Source organism: Parambassis ranga, chromosome 19 (assembly GCF_900634625.1).
Source record: "Parambassis ranga chromosome 19, fParRan2.1, whole genome shotgun sequence".
Taxonomy (NCBI): Eukaryota; Metazoa; Chordata; class Actinopteri; family Ambassidae; genus Parambassis; species Parambassis ranga.
This window is the reverse complement of record NC_041039.1, coordinates 10,940,242-10,956,628: the sequence shown is the minus strand read 5'-3', so window position 1 is coordinate 10,956,628 and position 16,387 is coordinate 10,940,242. Positions and strand designations below refer to the sequence as shown.

The window sequence follows — 16,387 nt, the reverse complement described above, 5'->3', positions numbered from 1 at the left end:
TACCTGCAACACAGTACAACAACAAGCACAACCATCTAGTATATTTAGGAAAAGCAGTAAGTGCCATCTAGTGGTAGTGTTTACTAAACACTACCATGCACAGTCTCGTTGGACTGCACTACTTGGTTGAATGGTTTCAGGCTGACACAATAAAATACATTAAATTTTAAGTTTCACTGAACAAAATTGTTATGCAAAGTTACATTTGAAGTGGATTAATAATTAGGGCTAATCAAACATCATGATTAAAATGTTTAACACAATTAAAACATTTGCAGGGGTATACGAAGCTGGATGGTGGTGTAGGGGTATCATTGTCAGTTTAGGTGCCTATGCAAGAGAAACGTGATCAATAACATGTTAATCGCTTGCATTTAAGTAATATATTAAACTCATCTAATAAATTTATCAATGTAGCTAATATATTTCACTATCTAACTAATTAATCTATTACTATATATCGATATATCTACATTAATCCTATCCTTGAACACACTCGATCCCACCAAGCGATTCACAAACAGAACCAATTACATGACTCGTGTGCCGTTCGAAGCAATCAACTGGTTCAACCTGGTTCACTAGTCATGTGTACGAAGCAAGCCTCGGCACAGTGGTTCAAAACAATCGCTTCATGAGCTACCGCGCATGTGTCGGAGCTTCGGGTGTCAGAGGACCATCCTTAGTGTTTAGTATTGCTTAAATTTTGAAATACAGTACTACGTACTATCCTGACCACAATCTTGTTTAGAATTCCTGTGTCTCTAGCATTCCTTTTTGAGTTTCTCCTCCATCATGTTTCTGGTCACTAACTGATAATGTTCAAATGCTGGGAAGAAAAGATTGTTCAAGAATTGATGAATAGTTTTTGTCCGAAGTTCCATGTCACAGTCTTTGGACTCCATTCTGTTGTTACGTACACCAGTGTGCTCTAGAGGAAATAGAAGAGTGTGATTATCTAGACCAACTCCTAAAGCCTCATCTCCATGCTGTAATTTTTACATGTATAACACTAGTCTATGTGCAACAATAAACCAAACCTGCAGCTCGAGGATCTTCTTTGGCATCGACTTCTTGTTGAGTGCCAACCTCCTGAGCACTGCTATTCCCAGCCTATGACAAGATGTGATGTTATTAAAGATGTCACCAAAGCCATGTCAACAAAAGAGAAACAAAAAGATTATTTAACTGATTGGGAGGTGCTGTCCATTGTAATTTTCTCACTGGTATCCACCTCCAGGGGGTAACTCCAGGTCTTGGTGTCAGATTTGGTCTGGGGTTGGTCCTCTTCTTCCTGACATTTAATTTCTGCGCAGTTCAACAGAACCTCAAAAAACTCCAAGAATGTGATCTATAATAAAAAATGTGATACAAAGGAGATAAAAATAAAAATCCGTCGTTCAAAGTGGCAATAAAGATAACAAAAGACAGACCTTCAAATCTAGGCAGGAGGACAGGTTGCTTGGGTCACAGCTGTCTGCACTAATGATCTCCAATAGCCTCAGTGTGTTGAGATTGTGGTCCAATAGATGGAGATCCTTTATAGAAGAAAGATACAGGCTTTTTGGTTCTGTTGTAGGAGTAGTGAGATAGAATTTACTTAACATTCATAGCATTCCAGTCAACCTTGAGCATCCACAAGAGGTGTCGGTAGGTGATTGTTGTGTCATCTCTGGAGGCTGCGCTGACCTCACAATAAGCCTGATATACTTCCCAGCATCTCTTCATGTGGTTCATAGCCACCCCTGTAAGGTCTGGGTGGCTAAACAGCAAGCCTGAATTGACATTGATGGAGGTAATGCCGTGTTTTCTACAGAAGATTCTTAGAAATACAGTTTAAGTGCATGAATAATGTCTACACCTTTTACATTCTTAGCATTTGGAAGGATGTCGTCTGTGATCAATTTGGATAAGCAGGTCGCCAGAAGGTTCTTTTGTGACCTGGAAATAGATTGAACAAATGTGTCCAATTGGTTTGTGCATCCATTAGGTTTTTGAGGTTTATATCTTTTGGAAGAGGTTTTAGTTCTTACACCATCTGTTTATTGTAGATGTGGTAGGCCACGATCACAAGATAGTTGAGGAGGTTACGAAGCAGGAAAGGGGTGAAAGGAGAGTGAATCTCCTCTGAAGGCAAATCTTCTGAAAAGCACAAAGAGTGTGGAAAGATATTAAGCTTCCATAAATACTGTTATTATGACACTAATTGCCCTGCCGTGTGGATGTGAGCATATGGAGAAGAATAGGATTTGCAGTCCCTCTTACCTCTGATAAAATGGTCAATTTGTATAAGAGTAATGCCGTGATGATGGATGTTGCAGTCTTTGAGCAGGCGCCACAGCTGCAGACGGGACAGCGGGAGGCTGTAATCTGTTGAGCAGCCAAGTCTGCTGTAGCAGTTATAGATAGACCTCAACTCTGCGTCATGTCTCTGCAGCACAAACTTTACCTGTAACACAACATATTCAACATATTGGAGCAGGAATAGGGGATGTGGGGATTAACTCCTATGTATTTTGAAAATGCATCCTGACCTGTTGGCACTCTGTGGCATGCTTCTTCTCAGGGAAGTTGGTAAGAAGATACTGAATGTTCAGTGTCACAGTTGGTCCTACTGTAGAGTCACTGCCCAACAGTGGAAATCTCCCTATAAAAAGATTTCTACATTTCAATATATCTAATAATATTTTTGCTTTAACATGAGGAGTGGGAGTCCTACCTGTGTTTCCATCCAAATAGGATGTCACCATCTTATCATCCACAAACTCTCCTTCAAATACACGCCCATCCTTGGAGGTGAATTTGCCCTTTTAATTGAAGAGATGACGTTTGAGACTTTCTCCTACCTGTATTTTTAGGTGCTAGGATTTCATCTTTGAAGTTCATCTTCTACTATTTGAATCAGTAATAAAATATTATTTACCTGCCCATGTTTCTTATTGTTCTTCCACTCTCCTTCGTAGATGGCACCACCAGCGTAGTAAAAAGTTCCCTGCCCGTGCCTCTGACCCTGAACAAAATCCCCCTCATACCGATTGCTCTGGGATCTATTTACTCGCCTTACTATCCAGACATGTGTGCCATGCCCATGCTGCCAGAAAACAGAGCTTGCATGAAGAACAACAATAATAGATTTCTGGTTTAAATCTTTTAAGTGGTGTTCCTTTCATTGCCGGATGTGTTATTGTGTCACACCTGTATTCCATCCTGCCAGTTGCCGTCATACTTCTGTCCGAGTTTCAACCACTTCATAGTGCCCTCCCCATGTCTGAGGTTATTCTTCCACTCACCAGAGTAAATGTCACCAGAGGGGTAGCTGTTAAGAAGCAGATGCAATCTTTAAGTAGTTCAAGTCAGGTTAGAATGTATGTGTACTTTCTACCTACCATCTCACTCCCCATCCCTCTCTGTGGTTCTTCACCCAGTCTCCTTTGTACCATGAGGTCTTATCCTTGTTATAATATAATGTACCCTGACACAGACATAATCCATTAAACAATAAAAAGGGAACATTTCCTCTTTATAGAAAATGTGTGGACCATACCTTCCCATGTCTTTTGCCCTGATACCACTGGCCACTGTAGGACATTTCATTTCTGGAAGATTTGTAGGTTCCTGTCCCATGTCGTATGCCACGGTGGACTTCCCCCTGATAGGAGCTGCCATCTGGCCAGGTGTAGGATCCCTGGCCCATGGGTATATTCTGCACAAATCCCCCCTGTCAGAAAAGAACATGTTCTTTTGTACATATAATAGCCTATATGATAGTATAGCATAACTGGTTGCTGTAACGCGGTTTCTGAAGTCTTTGCCCAACCTCGTATTTCAGTCCATATGCACATGTGAGGACACCGGGTCCGTCCATAAGACCTTTGGAAAACACACCCTTCACAAAACCAAAGCAATAATAATTATCATCATCGTCGTCATCATCATCATCATTTCCTGTGTTTGAAAATGCAGAATCAAGTGTTAAGTTTATTCTTTTTCAAACTTTACCTTGTATGTATGGCCTTCTTCAAAACAAGCGGAACCTTCTCCATGAAACTGCCCTTCACAGGTTTCCCCATCATAACTATTAGTGAGGCACCAACGTAATTAGCATGTAAGTCATCTCCAAAAAATATTATTCAGCTAATAAATGTCATCAGTGTAGGTGTACCTCTGTATAACTACGCTAAGAATTGCAGGGAGTTTACATTCGCCATCACTCTCAGGCTGCTCCTCACGGTCTGGATCGTATTGAACATCCGCTAAATTACACAAACTTTCACAACAGCTCGCCAACTTTACACTTGTTTCTTTTCCTGCTGTATTTCTCATCTTTGCGACTCCGTTGAACAATTGATCGACATCATTTTTACCTTGTTTTGTTTCCTTTGGCATATTGATTCGTGTAGCGTAAACACCAGTCCCAGATATCTCCATAGCAACGATAACAGACGCTTATGAGTACGGCATCTCGATTGTGCCAAAAAGACAAAAAAGTACATGTTTCTACGAAATATGTAGTTTATTTGGATGAAAAAAAATACAAATGTACTATTTAATGCTACTTTCTAAACTTAGCTTATACCTTAAGGCATTTAAACATCCAATAACCATACAAACAGAGTGTTTGAGCAGCATGAAAAAGACCACATCAGTATGTAAACTCTGTAAAGTTGCAGTCTAGTTACATCCAGCCCATGTAAAGCAATACTCTCTGACAGGTCCTGCCTTCACATGGTCAGTCCTTTGATATAATGTCCAGGTTAGCAAGGTGTCTCATGGTTGGCCTGCCATGAGGACAGTTCCACGGATGTTCAATTTCCCCCATGTGAGCCACAAGCTTCTTCATCTCACTCACACTCAGAGCAGTGCCAATCATCACCTGGAGGAAGATACAAGCAACCGGTAAATATTTCATTGAGCCATCACAATGCTTTTGCAAGTGATATTATATTACAACAACCCCTGAAGTCTATTAACTTGTATTTGACTTTTTAATGCAGCCATTTATGTACTCTAAACCAACTTACAGATTTGCGGCAGGCTCTTGAAGCAAACATCTGCCTGACTCTGGATGGTCGGCACATGACTCCTGGGCTGTCGCTCAACATGAAGATTAGCTCTTCAATGTCAGCTGGTCCAAATGTCCAGTTTTTACTGGTGGGCAACGATACCAGCTTAACTCTCTCCATTACCTGAGCTGAAGTCACAAAAAAATGCAATCACCATAATAACACAAACACAAAATATATCAGATGAAAATATTCTTACCCTCCTCATCAATCAGAAATTCAAAGCCATTCTTTCTGAATATCTCAATGTTCTCTATGAGTACATTCTCACTGACCGCAGTAAGGTGAAGCTTCTGTGGACTATAAAGAAAACCAACAGATCAAAGAGCAAATATGGAAATCTAAACAGTTTTATTTATTGATTTATATTCTTACACAATGAGTTTCTGCCCTTGGAGCATGGTGTGCTGCTGTAGCATCTCAAAGTTGTATTTCTCATCTGTTGCATGCTGGTCTATCATGAAGATGTCAGAGTGGAGTTTGGTGATAATGAAGCCCAGGTTAAATTGCCCAATGATCTCCATTTCTTTGAACATTTCTTTACTGCAAAGATGGAATAATAATTATTAACTCTACTGTGAATTATTCTCTAATTCAAGCAGGTTCAGCTAACCATCTTAAAAAACACTCTCCCACCTGATCTCTTTCTTGAGCTCCTCCTCAGCACTTTGGTTTTCTCCTGGGTTGATCTTTGCCCTGAAGCGCCTGTAGCATAACTCATCACTAAACATCTGCTTCCGCTGGTTCTGCAATCTACTTATCTTACCAGCCAGCTCTTCCAAGGAGAATGTGAGAGGTACTGTCCTCCTCTGCAGGCAAACTGGGGTATCCACTGTTGAGGAAGTGTTCAACACCTTTTGTTCTGTAGGGAAATGTAGCTTTTCTTTCCTGGCTCTCTTTGCTTCTGGGCTCACAGCAGAGTCCTCAGTAGAAGTGTATGTTTCATTGTGTAACTCCAGGTCTTCAGGAATAGTATAACAATCTGATGTTTCATTTTTTACACTGCTGCTGTCAATCATTGCTTCAAGACAGTTGATCTCCATGTCTGGATGCTGATCTTCTGGTGTTGCTTTGGTAAGGGCACAACTGGCCACAGCACTGTCTTTTTCAGAATCTGTATCACTGTGCGCCCTTCCATATCTGAACCCATCAAGCACTGACTTCCCCACTGCAGTGCATTTATCAAGCTCTTTTGTGGATTTTACATGAGATTTTACACTTGAGTTGCATGAAGAAAGTTTTACAGAATCCTTAAAAAAAGTCTGCAGTGTTTTCTGTGCTGGACCACTGCTGGAAGGTTTCTCCACTCCTGGCTTATTTCTAGCAGTGAGGCTGTAATGGTTTGAAAAGGCAGCTTTTAGAGTGGCCAGGTTTATGGATGAATTGGGACTTGGAACCACAGATGGGATGTTCTCTCCTGGTTCAACCTTCTTTTCATCAGGCAGGCTGATGTGACAACGTCCAGATGTAGATGTTGCATCTACGAAAAAATACAAACATTTAAAGTGTAAAGTGCTATTATAAAAAGAGCTGGTGTGGGTGGTCGCAATCTACAACCTTGCCACTAGATTCTACACACAAGTCCTTTGACTTGTTGATATAAAGACTAGATGTAAACAATGTATTCTTACTGGTGCTGAGCATAGGTGTGTTGTTCAGGCTGATCTTGTTGACCCTAGCCTCATACATAGTGATGAGAGAAGTCTTTAGAATAGCCAGCAAGAGTTTTTCCTCCTGTAGGAAGATCTGGCGTTTGTCTGGGGTGACATTCACGTCAACACACTCTGTAAATACAAAGCAAACACATTTAGAAAAGCTTCTTCCAGAAATAACATCAGTTTTACTAATGGCAATTTTCTCACCTGATGCTACTGTTATGTTCAAGGCAACAAATGGATACTGATGCCTGTTATACATATGATACACCTCATTCACCACTTTGGTCACCTGCCAAATAATTACATGTTAAGATGGAAAATATCAACCTTGACATTTACAGATTAATCTGCTCAATAAGAATTACCTTCAGGGGGTCGCATGGCCGGCTGTTGATGAAAAAGAACTGCCTGTCGGTGGCACTTCTCCCAACACCATGGTCACCCTGAGAAACAAACCCTGTGATGCTGCCAAAAAACACGTTTTTAGTAACACGCAGCAAAAACTGATAGAAGACCGGAAACGTACAGGACTGAAAGAAAATGGCGTTACTCACGAAAAAAGCTGTTTGGGTAGATCTGCACCTTTGAGACCATATTCTTCAATAATATTTTCATTAGGAGACACTTGCTGGAAAGGTAGAAGGGACTGGAGCTGTAGGATGAACAATGATAATTCAGATATTGGCAATAATATCCGAATAAAAATTTGAATCTCCTCTTACAGGGTTAATGTCCTAACCTGCTTTGGTCCAAATATGGCCCCAATATTGTCTCTCATACTCTGGCTGCCACTTGTACTGAGGACTGTGCTGCGTTTTCCCTGCCCATTTTGGTTAGAACAGGTAATACGCACCCCTGTAGAGATGACACAGTAGGATTGCAGGACATGTATCATTTTGGAATACTCCTGAAAACACAAAGAACACAATGACATTTTTAGGATTACAGACTTTCAGGCCATTGCTGTGTTTTATGATCAAGTTTCTATATTCTGTAACGTCTGACCTTCTTAATATTTCGCTGGAACTCCTTGTGTCGAACAGGCAGGGTGTAAAACAGCTGCTGCAGGCTGACTGTGGTGCCTTGCTGCCTGGGATGAGGTGTCCGCTGTACAAGGTGCCCGTTGTGGTCAAACACTAACTTGGTGCCCACCTGGCTGGATTCATGGCATGTAATCACACTGAGGCCACTGCGACAATGAGATGGAATTTAAGCTTATGTAGCAACAAATAATTCAGAGCAGATGGAATGCAACTGTTGATGCTTTTACCTCAGAGCACATAAAGAGCTGAGGGCTTCACCCCTGAAGCCAAATGTTTCCACATGGATTAGATCGGAGAAATCTCTTAGCTTTGATGTATGATGCTTCAGTGCTGCAGGACACACAGAAAATGGTTTTCTGAAGCAAAAGCATCGAATAAGCCTCGTCTGACAGAGTGTACAAGGGGCAACACTTACTTAGTCCTTCAAAGTTGGCCTCCTCTACACCTTTTCCATTGTCTGACACTTCTACTTGCTCAGCTCCACTCTCCTTCAGTTTGACCTCTGGACGATGCAAAATTTGATAAGACAAACAAAAGAGTTTTACAAGTACACTGCTACTTTTTAGTGAATGATTAATTTTCTTCTGAATTGCTGAAACAACCTGTGAGAATTATATCTTAATTTCTGTTTTTTAAAAGACGATGCTCCTTTGGGAAATATTTTGGGGAACATTATTGCTTACCAATGTTGGTGGCTCCTGCATCAATGCTGTTCTCCACCAGCTCTTTGACAGCAGTGGCCAAAGTCAGCACCACTTGTCCTGAGCAGATCTGATGCACTGAGTGCTTATCAATAGCCCTGATGGCTCCAGCTGGATCAGAGCTGCTAGAAAAACAAGACAATGACAAAGACATGGAACATTATCCTCTGCTAAACTTGTATTATAGGCAGGGTACTTTGCAAAAATGTCCTAAGACAGGTTGTCATTAAAGAGTGTAGACTTTATCCGTTTAAAATTGCAGACCATGGTTACGACACTTTCTGAATCGACTGTAAATAGTACAGTACAGTACAGGTGCAACACTGGTGCGAACACAAGGTGCGAAAACTTAAATGTCTACAAGCAAGTTAACGCTCTGATTCTTAGCTTACCAAGCATCAGACATCTTCAGAGAGGACAGCCACTTGTTTCTTCAAAGTCTATATTCTGGATAAGATAGATGCTGACTAGCTTCCATTGTGAATTATACCTAATGTGTTTTCACAGGTCATGTTGACATTTTAGTCCGCACGCTACATGCTGTAAACACAAAAGTGAAGCTGTCCCGCGCACGGTGCGCAGATTGTTCGCGAGCATCAGCTATCCGCTACCCTGCGCAGTGTAGTGTCATTACAAATTTAGTGTAAAAATTTAAGTGACTCAAAAGCAACTTCATTAAAACAAACATGGACTATGCGAGGAATAATAGTTTAAATCGAACAATACTCTTGTACCCGTGTATAGCAAAAAAATTGTTGCCTCAGACTTTAAAGGATTTCATCACCAAACCGGAAACAAATTCAACCTACATGGAGGTTAGGGCGTATACGCAGTTACCTTGTGGTATAAAAAGCGAAAAAATAACGTCTTGTCAAATTATTATTCTTAGTGTTTCTAAGTTGGAAATTTCTAGTTATATTACAACCAGATAGTGTCGTTGATTAAGCATCGTTTTACTTAGGTAAAACTATTTTCTTCATAAGTTAAGCGTATAATTTTAGCCCATACATTGTCAGACGATCCCTTTGAGGCTTGTTTCGGAATCATGGCCGTGCGTTGACATGACGGACCGTGTGGGACTTTTCAGAGAGCTCGTTTTACTGGTGGATTCTTTTCGTGTGAAGTTTGACAAAATGGGATTTAAGTAGTTGTATAATCGCGGATATGGGGTAGCTACTTTGAATTCGGTAGCGCTTTATAATAGCTGTTTCGTTGCCAGTATTCTCTTGTATGAAAATGTACAGTTCAACATCTGACAAAGGAGTCCTGCGGTCGGAGGAATGTTCTGGCAGCAGCAGCAGCAGCAGGAGTGCCCTTTTGCTCCACCGTAACTTAAAACCCATCAAGGAAATAGAGTATAGCTTGTTAAGTTTGGCGACAGACGAAGACGATGAAGTCCAGTTTGACAGTAAGCTGCTTTTCTTCATGTTAACGTTACTGTTGCGTTTCCCCAAATACTTTTATAATTAATAAAATAACTTATTGAGCAGGCGAAAGTCTTTATTTACATAGTTCCTCTTTGTATTAATAATGACACAGACTCATCTACTTCCCCTCCTCCTTATGATATAGCAAAGCCTCCCTGCCACTAGTACTCTTTATGCTTTAGGAATGCCACTGATGATTATTAAGTGGTTATGAGCATTAAAAATGTATTTGCACTCACTTCCTCCTTTTCAGTAGCCTCAATCACAAGTAGAGGTTTTCTAATAAAAAAATCTGTTGACATCAAAGTATTGAAGTAAAAGTACTATTTTGGTGCCTCTGATTGCTGTGACCTTTTTGCATCAAGTCAAATCCTCTGTTCAGCAAAGATTTCCATCCCCATAACAAGTCCATACATCACTCTCCATATATCCTGCGAAATGATGATGTGAAAGCTGAGAAGAAGAAAATGTCCCTCCCTTAGTTTAGGGACCAGTGTTCATCCACAGTGCAATCTCCTCTCAACTTGATCATGTGTTGTAATAGGTGGAGGGGGCTGGTGTGCACTGGACATGGCAGATAAGCAACGCTGCTGTGCACGCCCCCTTGTGTATAAACAAGATGAGCTCATTTTCTGCCTTGACGTTGAATAGGATAATTGTTGTTTGAGTGCTTGATATTGCACCAACAGAAAATGGACCTAGGAGAAAAAAACATTGTTGAAATGATAGCAAAGGTTATTGAAGAAGGTAAGAGAGTTGTACTTTTCTGCAGAAAAACAATATTGTCTGATATAATAAAAACTATGTTTGTGCATCAGTGTTCTTATAATATGTAGTTTTTTTCATTTCTGTGTTTTTCTTTTTGTATCCTCAGCTTCGGACTCAGACAATAACCGTGAGGTGTTGATGGCAGGGAGGCATTACCCATCCATTAAAGAGTTTGCTTCAGCAATCCCCAACCACCTCCTCCTGGGATCTCTGTTGGAGCATCTATGTTTTGTCTACGAAAGCAACCCGGCACGCTCTCGTATGCTGTTCAAAGGTATTTACGGAGATGTTAAATGATTCGTTTTCTTCTTACATTTGGCTGGGTTCTAAATTATTCTTCTCCAATAGTTATTGGGCAGCGCCTAGCTACTATGAACCTCCTCTCACCTTTGGCCATAAGTGATGAATTCAGCACAGTCAGACTCCAACACAATCGAGCCTTCACTGAGCTGCTTAATGCTGCCAGCTCCTCGTTGTATCCACAGGTAAATGACTTATATGTATTCAGACGTTAGTGAAGATGCTTTCATTTGTTGTTGTTTTCATGGTTACATCATTTCATGGTCTTCCATCTTTTTTTGCAGGGCCAGCAACACTTTGGCACAAACACACACAGTCCTGCTCTAAGGTAGAGTGTAGTGAAAATAGCTTTTATTGTTGCATTATGCCACAGAACACTGAAGTAGACTTTTTTCCTTCTACAGACCTAAGGAGGGGCTGTTTCAAGCACAGACGTCCCGGTATCTTAGTGAATTTGAAGAAGTCTGTAGGCTTGGAAAAGGGTCATATGGAAATGTTTTCAAGGTATTGTACTCTGTGCTACTAGTTTTCCTCCTTTTACTAATGTAAAACTTGCTCTAGTCAACACTAGCATGTTATCTTTAACATTATTTTATAGGTTAAGAACAAACTAGATGGACAGTATTACGCTGTGAAGAAAATTCTCATCAAAAAAGTCTCAAAGGAGGACTGTATGAAGGTGAGCAATCAGCATTTTACACCCAAAATATGGGTCATGTCAGGCACCCACTGTGATTAAAGGGAATGTTTTGCTTGCTCTAGGTCCTTAGGGAAGCCAAAGTGTTGTCCAGCCTGCAGCATGTAAATGTTGTGGGCTATCACACTGCATGGATGGAACACGTCCAGCCTGCGGCAAGTAAGTATTTGACTGCTGCCCTGTGATACATTTGCTGAAATAAATGACGACACTGTGCAAATGGTGAATAATTACTGGTCAAACTTGTCTTTTTTCCAGTTCCTGAGTCTGTTCTCCCTGCACTGGAGTCCCCTGGACAAGACGACAGGTAGGATTTGTGTCTCGATGTACATGTTACATAAAATAATTGACATAATAATCAACAATAATCAAGAAGGGTAGTAGAATTGTTCTAAAACAGTCTTGGCTTTTTTATTTGCAGTTCTGATGAGAGCCTTGACAGCAATAGCTCCTCTATAGTTTTTCAAAGCCTTAGTCAAGCACCAACAGATGCTGTTTCAACTGCCAAAGAACCTCCAGGAGATCTCCAGCCCTTCAGAGCTGTAGTTCCAGCCTTCGAGGGCCAGGTGGTGTGTCCCAAGACAATGCGTCTCATCCCAGAGAACTATGTCCCTTGTGTGTTCCTGGGAAAGGGACGTCCTAAGCAGAGTTCCAGATGTCCTGCCATGGGTTGGGACAGTTCAGCACTGTTAGAGGAGGAGAGCAGCAAGAGTAGCATCGAGCTGAACAACAACTCCTGCGTTGATAAGGATTGTCAGCAGCGGACTGACAAACGCGCCACAAAGCCTTCTCAAGAGGTAGATGCTTAAGGAGGATTTCAGGGATTAGACCAGTTAGTAGGAAGATAAAGATTCCACATTTTGCAGCTTACAGGAAGGAATAATAAAGTTGTTTTAGGCCAGTGTTGTCACGCAGCAAAGATTTCTGCCTGGAAAGTTATTCTGGGCTAACAATGTCTGTTTCCTTTAAAAACTGTTTTTTTTAATCACTAAAGTATGATTTCCAGAAAATATTTCTTTTATTACTGATGAATTAGTGCTGATGAACAAGAATCCACTCCTAAGTACTTTGACCTGACCAAAGTTAATAATTTAGCATGTTTCTTAGTTTGTCAATGTGTTTGTCAGCTTTGTCACTTCCCCGTCTGCAGGTGCAGTTCCACCTCATGCTCTACATCCAGATGCAGCTGTGTGAGTGCTCACTAAAGGACTGGATCTCAGAGAGGAACAACCGGCCCAAAGAAAAACAAACCTCCCAATGTAAGATTTAATATATACTACATATATATTTTTATTACATTAGTGCAAATGTAAAAATACTGTGCTTTTATATCTTCAGGTCCTTATGACTGTGTTGATCCTGAACACTCTCTCAGCCTGCTAAGACACATACTTGAAGGGGTGGAGTACATCCACTCCAGGGGAATCATGCACAGAGACCTAAAGGTAAGGTTGATAGATTTTATTTTTCATTTTAGATGTCTCTGGAGCTTAATGCAAATATTTGTTTACGAATTTAGGACACACAGTTTTTAGCTTGGAGTAGCACTCAAAACATCATCCTGTTCACCATCTGTCTCAAAAGAGATGAAGTCATATAGCCTCTCAGGCAGGACCTTTCTTGGTTCTTCTGGTTTTCCTTGAACATGTTTCAGATAAATGTAACTTTTACAAATATCCTGAGGTCTCCTTGGTTGCTGCATGAGTTTTAGTAGCTGGTCTCTCTGTTTAAAGAAATATGGTAGTCCCAAGGTTAAGGGAAGATGACCATTATGGTTGTAGACTGTGAACAGGGAAGTCAGACTGAGTAGTTTTACGAGCAGAGAGGTGTTCCTCACATTAGGCTTGTGGTTCAAGAACAGAAACAGACAGTTCTCCCCAGTTTTTGTCAGCTTATTAATGTTGGCTCCATACAGCAGCCGCAGAACAACAATGTCATTGTTGCCCATGCGGCAGGCCGGTGGGTGTCATTTCAGCCTTGTTAACTGTGTTGGGCTCAGCCCCACGCTCAAGCAGCTCAGTGATGCAGTTAATGTCATCTGTGGTCGTTTTAGTGGTTTTTGTAATCATCGCCACAGCAGCAAAATGCAGAGGAGTGTTCCCAGAATACTGCAAGCCCTTTAAGAAAAAGTAAAACAATTTTACAAAAGATGCACAACATTATACGCATATTTCAGCCAAATTAAGAGGACTGAATCAACAGTAGATTGAAGGCAAAGGACAAACTCTTAATGTGATTTTAAAATTTCTATGCACAGGATTATATGTCAGCTGCAACTTGACAATTTGGCAGTGTATAAACTCAACACTGTAAAGCATATAGCACAATTAATGATAAAATAATTAGTCATTTTTGATCAAATATATATATTTCAAACAAACCATGTTAATATCTGCTCCATATCTGTACATATATTCTACATGTTAATTTGCCACGTCACCTTAGCTTTGAGGTTAACACCGTGCTCACACAGGAGCCGTAAACATGACTCTGCCTGCTGGCACATGCAGACCACCGCACTGTGGAACCTGGAATCTGGTTTTGTACTAATAGTTCTCGGCCAATTAGTAATCAGCAGGTGTAGTGGAGTCCGACCAAGATGGTCCCTGTGACAAAAGCAGAGACAGCAAAAGACATTTTCGAGTTTCTTTTATTTCAAGTAATAAAAGGAACCTGTTACATGAACACAATTGTACTTGGTTTCACTTTAACAGGAAGTTAACAAGCAAGCAAACATGTAGTCAAATGCACAATGCACATAGGATCTTTTTTTCTAAGGTTCTAATGTTTTGTCCAGACCTCATTTCAGTGTCTGCTCCTGCTAACAACAGACTGCATGATCTTTACTCTTCTGTAAGAGGCAGCCAGATGAAGGGAAAGGGTGGAAAAGCTCTAGGGGAAGACAGTTGCAGACAAAGCAAATTCATATACTCACATATTCTAATTATTTGAAATCATGTTACAAGAAATATTTTCTTTTTTCATAAAACCTGTTTTGTAATTTTAAGTCATTTTAAAAGATGATAGCACTGTTGCATTTACAGTACCTTACAGAAAAGATGTCCAGATACACCACCTTGTATTTAAGGCAGAAAGTTTTTCATTGTTGTATTGTTGGATAATATCACCACTCTTCTCTGGGTGTTCCTTGTGCTCATTCGTCATTTAGCTTTGCAGGTTCAATGCATTCTGAGTTGTCAGTTATAAGACTAGTGTGTCTGGAGGTTGAGCCTGGTTTTTCTGGTTTCTCAAATCCTCTGAGGGATATAAAAGCGGTACTCAATTTGTATCTGCTTTTATCATGCAGGCTTGAGTGTTACGAGTCTAACTTTGATGTGCAGCCTTCCTGTCATTACTGATAACTTGTTGCTGTAACCGGGGCCAGTTATGGGGGCTGGTGTAAACAGCCTATGTAGTAGTTGATAGGTCATTCCTGTGTCTGTGCAGGCTTGTTAGTGTAGAAACAGTAATAGTTAAAGCTTTGTAGAAGGTCAACCCCTAAAATGTATTTAATTTATTCATGGCCTTGATAAGAGACACTGTCATCTCATGGTCATTTGTACACTTCTGGGTCTAATTATAATGTCTTTGTGTTTTTCAACAGCCAAGGAACATTTTCCTTAATGGTCATGACACCTATGTTCGTATTGGGGACTTTGGCTTGGCCTGCAGAGATATAATAGTGGATGGGCACAAAGGCACCACCTCTCATGGCAGTGGTAATGGTGTAACTCTTGGCTTGTCATTCTTGCATAACATGATATGTCTAAGAGTCACCAGTAGATGGTGTTGTCTGCTTTTGAATGACATTTCTTGTGTATTTGGCAGATTCTGCCCACACTTCAGGTGTTGGCACTTTTGTGTATGCTGCACCAGAACAACTAAAAGGATCCCATTATAATTCAAAGGTAAGAACACAAATAATACAAGTTTATTTTTAAGAAGCATGTTTTATTAACAGACATTATTAATTTCTTTGTCATATTAGTATTAAAACATGCTTACCAAAACCTGCTGTGCTGGGCATGAATAAACCTGTATTGATTTCTGCTCTCCCAGTCAGACATGTACAGTATTGGAGTGCTGACACTTGAGTTATTCCAGCCCTTTGGGACGGAGATGGAAAGGGTCCAGACCCTTGGGGACCTGAGAGAAGGGAAAATCCCAGACTTATTTTGCCACAGATGGCCAGTTCTGTCTAAGTACATTATACAGCTGACAAGTAAAGAGCCCAGTGTTCGACCCACAGCCAGCCAGCTTCTAAAAAGTGAACTCTTCTGCAGTAAAGACATGGTATTAAGGAATGGATGAATATGTTTTATTTAACTCTAAACATAATTACCACTCACAACTTAAAACTATTTTTCTTTTCAGGTGATCCACGGTTTGCAGAGAAAGGTTGAAGAGCAGGAGGAAGAGATCATGGAGCTGAGGAGAAGGATCAGTCAGCTTCAGAGTTCACAAGTCACAGTTAGTTTCCCTGAACTGGACAACACCTGAGCCTTAAAAACCTCAACAGACTGTTTAAATTATTTAATCACTGCTGTACTTTGTTTTGCTAACTTGCAACAAGTGGTAAGAGTGAGTGTGTGTGTGTGTGTGTGCGAGAACATTTAAGTATGTCTTGTACACCTGCATATACAGGTGCAGAATTTTCCTCCATGCAGTTGTCCAATAAAGCCTGTTTATGATATATTTCATTGTGTTTTTAAGAACAAATTATGCAATAA

General features: G+C 40.5%; 4 protein-coding genes across 5 annotated transcripts; 1 reads left to right on the top strand and 3 right to left on the bottom strand.

Moving 5' to 3' along the window:
• Nucleotides 1-576: 576 nt before the first annotated feature.
• rsph10b (radial spoke head 10 homolog B) lies at nucleotides 577-4,419 on the bottom strand. Its single transcript, XM_028430837.1, has 17 exons — nucleotides 4,163-4,419; nucleotides 4,000-4,075; nucleotides 3,818-3,886; nucleotides 3,545-3,718; nucleotides 3,387-3,472; nucleotides 3,196-3,316; nucleotides 2,924-3,091; nucleotides 2,720-2,807; nucleotides 2,535-2,647; nucleotides 2,266-2,449; nucleotides 2,034-2,142; nucleotides 1,862-1,941; nucleotides 1,627-1,775; nucleotides 1,434-1,538; nucleotides 1,190-1,351; nucleotides 1,041-1,113; nucleotides 577-931 (listed from the first exon to the last, which is right to left on the bottom strand). Exons 1-17 carry the CDS (start codon nucleotides 4,384-4,386, stop codon nucleotides 765-767), a joined length of 2,148 nt encoding a protein of 715 aa, XP_028286638.1. The 5' UTR covers nucleotides 4,387-4,419; the 3' UTR covers nucleotides 577-764.
• A 275-nt stretch (nucleotides 4,420-4,694) lies between these two features.
• Nucleotides 4,695-9,511, bottom strand: pms2 (PMS1 homolog 2, mismatch repair system component). Its single transcript, XM_028430853.1, has 15 exons — nucleotides 8,858-9,511; nucleotides 8,448-8,590; nucleotides 8,180-8,266; nucleotides 7,992-8,094; nucleotides 7,727-7,910; nucleotides 7,461-7,628; nucleotides 7,276-7,373; nucleotides 7,087-7,186; nucleotides 6,926-7,010; nucleotides 6,695-6,847; nucleotides 5,700-6,543; nucleotides 5,439-5,606; nucleotides 5,263-5,363; nucleotides 5,022-5,191; nucleotides 4,695-4,873 (listed from the first exon to the last, which is right to left on the bottom strand). Exons 1-15 carry the CDS (start codon nucleotides 8,869-8,871, stop codon nucleotides 4,730-4,732), a joined length of 2,562 nt encoding a protein of 853 aa, XP_028286654.1. The 5' UTR covers nucleotides 8,872-9,511; the 3' UTR covers nucleotides 4,695-4,729.
• On the top strand, nucleotides 9,293-16,352 carry eif2ak1 (eukaryotic translation initiation factor 2-alpha kinase 1). Of its 2 annotated transcripts, none has more exons than XM_028430855.1 (15): nucleotides 9,293-9,873; nucleotides 10,767-10,934; nucleotides 11,009-11,145; nucleotides 11,245-11,288; nucleotides 11,365-11,464; nucleotides 11,559-11,639; nucleotides 11,723-11,816; nucleotides 11,916-11,964; nucleotides 12,079-12,454; nucleotides 12,808-12,916; nucleotides 12,996-13,102; nucleotides 15,262-15,376; nucleotides 15,486-15,565; nucleotides 15,717-15,950; nucleotides 16,032-16,352. In XM_028430855.1, the coding sequence occupies exons 1-15, from the start codon at nucleotides 9,696-9,698 to the stop codon at nucleotides 16,155-16,157; spliced, it is 1,998 nt and encodes a 665-aa protein (XP_028286656.1). In that variant the 5' UTR covers nucleotides 9,293-9,695; the 3' UTR covers nucleotides 16,158-16,352. The 2 variants fall into 2 exon arrangements, with proteins under 2 accessions (XP_028286656.1, XP_028286657.1); XM_028430856.1 differs by lacking the exon at nucleotides 9,293-9,873 and adding an exon at nucleotides 9,883-10,639.
• Nucleotides 13,114-14,966, bottom strand: LOC114451896 (ankyrin repeat domain-containing protein 61-like). Its single transcript, XM_028430857.1, is given in 5 exon segments — nucleotides 13,114-13,618; nucleotides 13,620-13,774; nucleotides 14,098-14,263; nucleotides 14,457-14,549; nucleotides 14,734-14,966. Coding segments are annotated over 4 exon segments (756 nt in total). The 5' UTR covers nucleotides 14,462-14,549; nucleotides 14,734-14,966; the 3' UTR covers nucleotides 13,114-13,188.
• Nucleotides 16,353-16,387: the final 35 nt, after the last annotated feature.

Coding starts and splice junctions, on each gene's coding strand:
- rsph10b (XM_028430837.1), bottom strand. CDS start 4,386: ATGCCAAAGGAAACAAAACAAGGTAAAAATGATGTCGATCAATTGTTC. Junction 3,473..3,544: donor AGGGCAAAAGACATGGGAAG/GTATGGTCCACA, acceptor TGTCTGTGTCAG/GGTACATTATATTATAACAA. Junction 932..1,040: donor AGAAGATCCTCGAGCTGCAG/GTTTGGTTTATT, acceptor TATTTCCTCTAG/AGCACACTGGTGTACGTAAC.
- pms2 (XM_028430853.1), bottom strand. Junction 7,374..7,460: donor CCATATTTGGACCAAAGCAG/GTTAGGACATTA, acceptor TTCATCCTACAG/CTCCAGTCCCTTCTACCTTT. Junction 7,187..7,275: donor CTACCCAAACAGCTTTTTTC/GTGAGTAACGCC, acceptor GTTTTTTGGCAG/CATCACAGGGTTTGTTTCTC.
- eif2ak1 (XM_028430855.1), top strand. CDS start 9,696: ATGAAAATGTACAGTTCAACATCTGACAAAGGAGTCCTGCGGTCGGAG. Junction 11,640..11,722: donor CAAAGGAGGACTGTATGAAG/GTGAGCAATCAG, acceptor TGCTTGCTCTAG/GTCCTTAGGGAAGCCAAAGT. Junction 11,965..12,078: donor TCCCCTGGACAAGACGACAG/GTAGGATTTGTG, acceptor TTTTATTTGCAG/TTCTGATGAGAGCCTTGACA.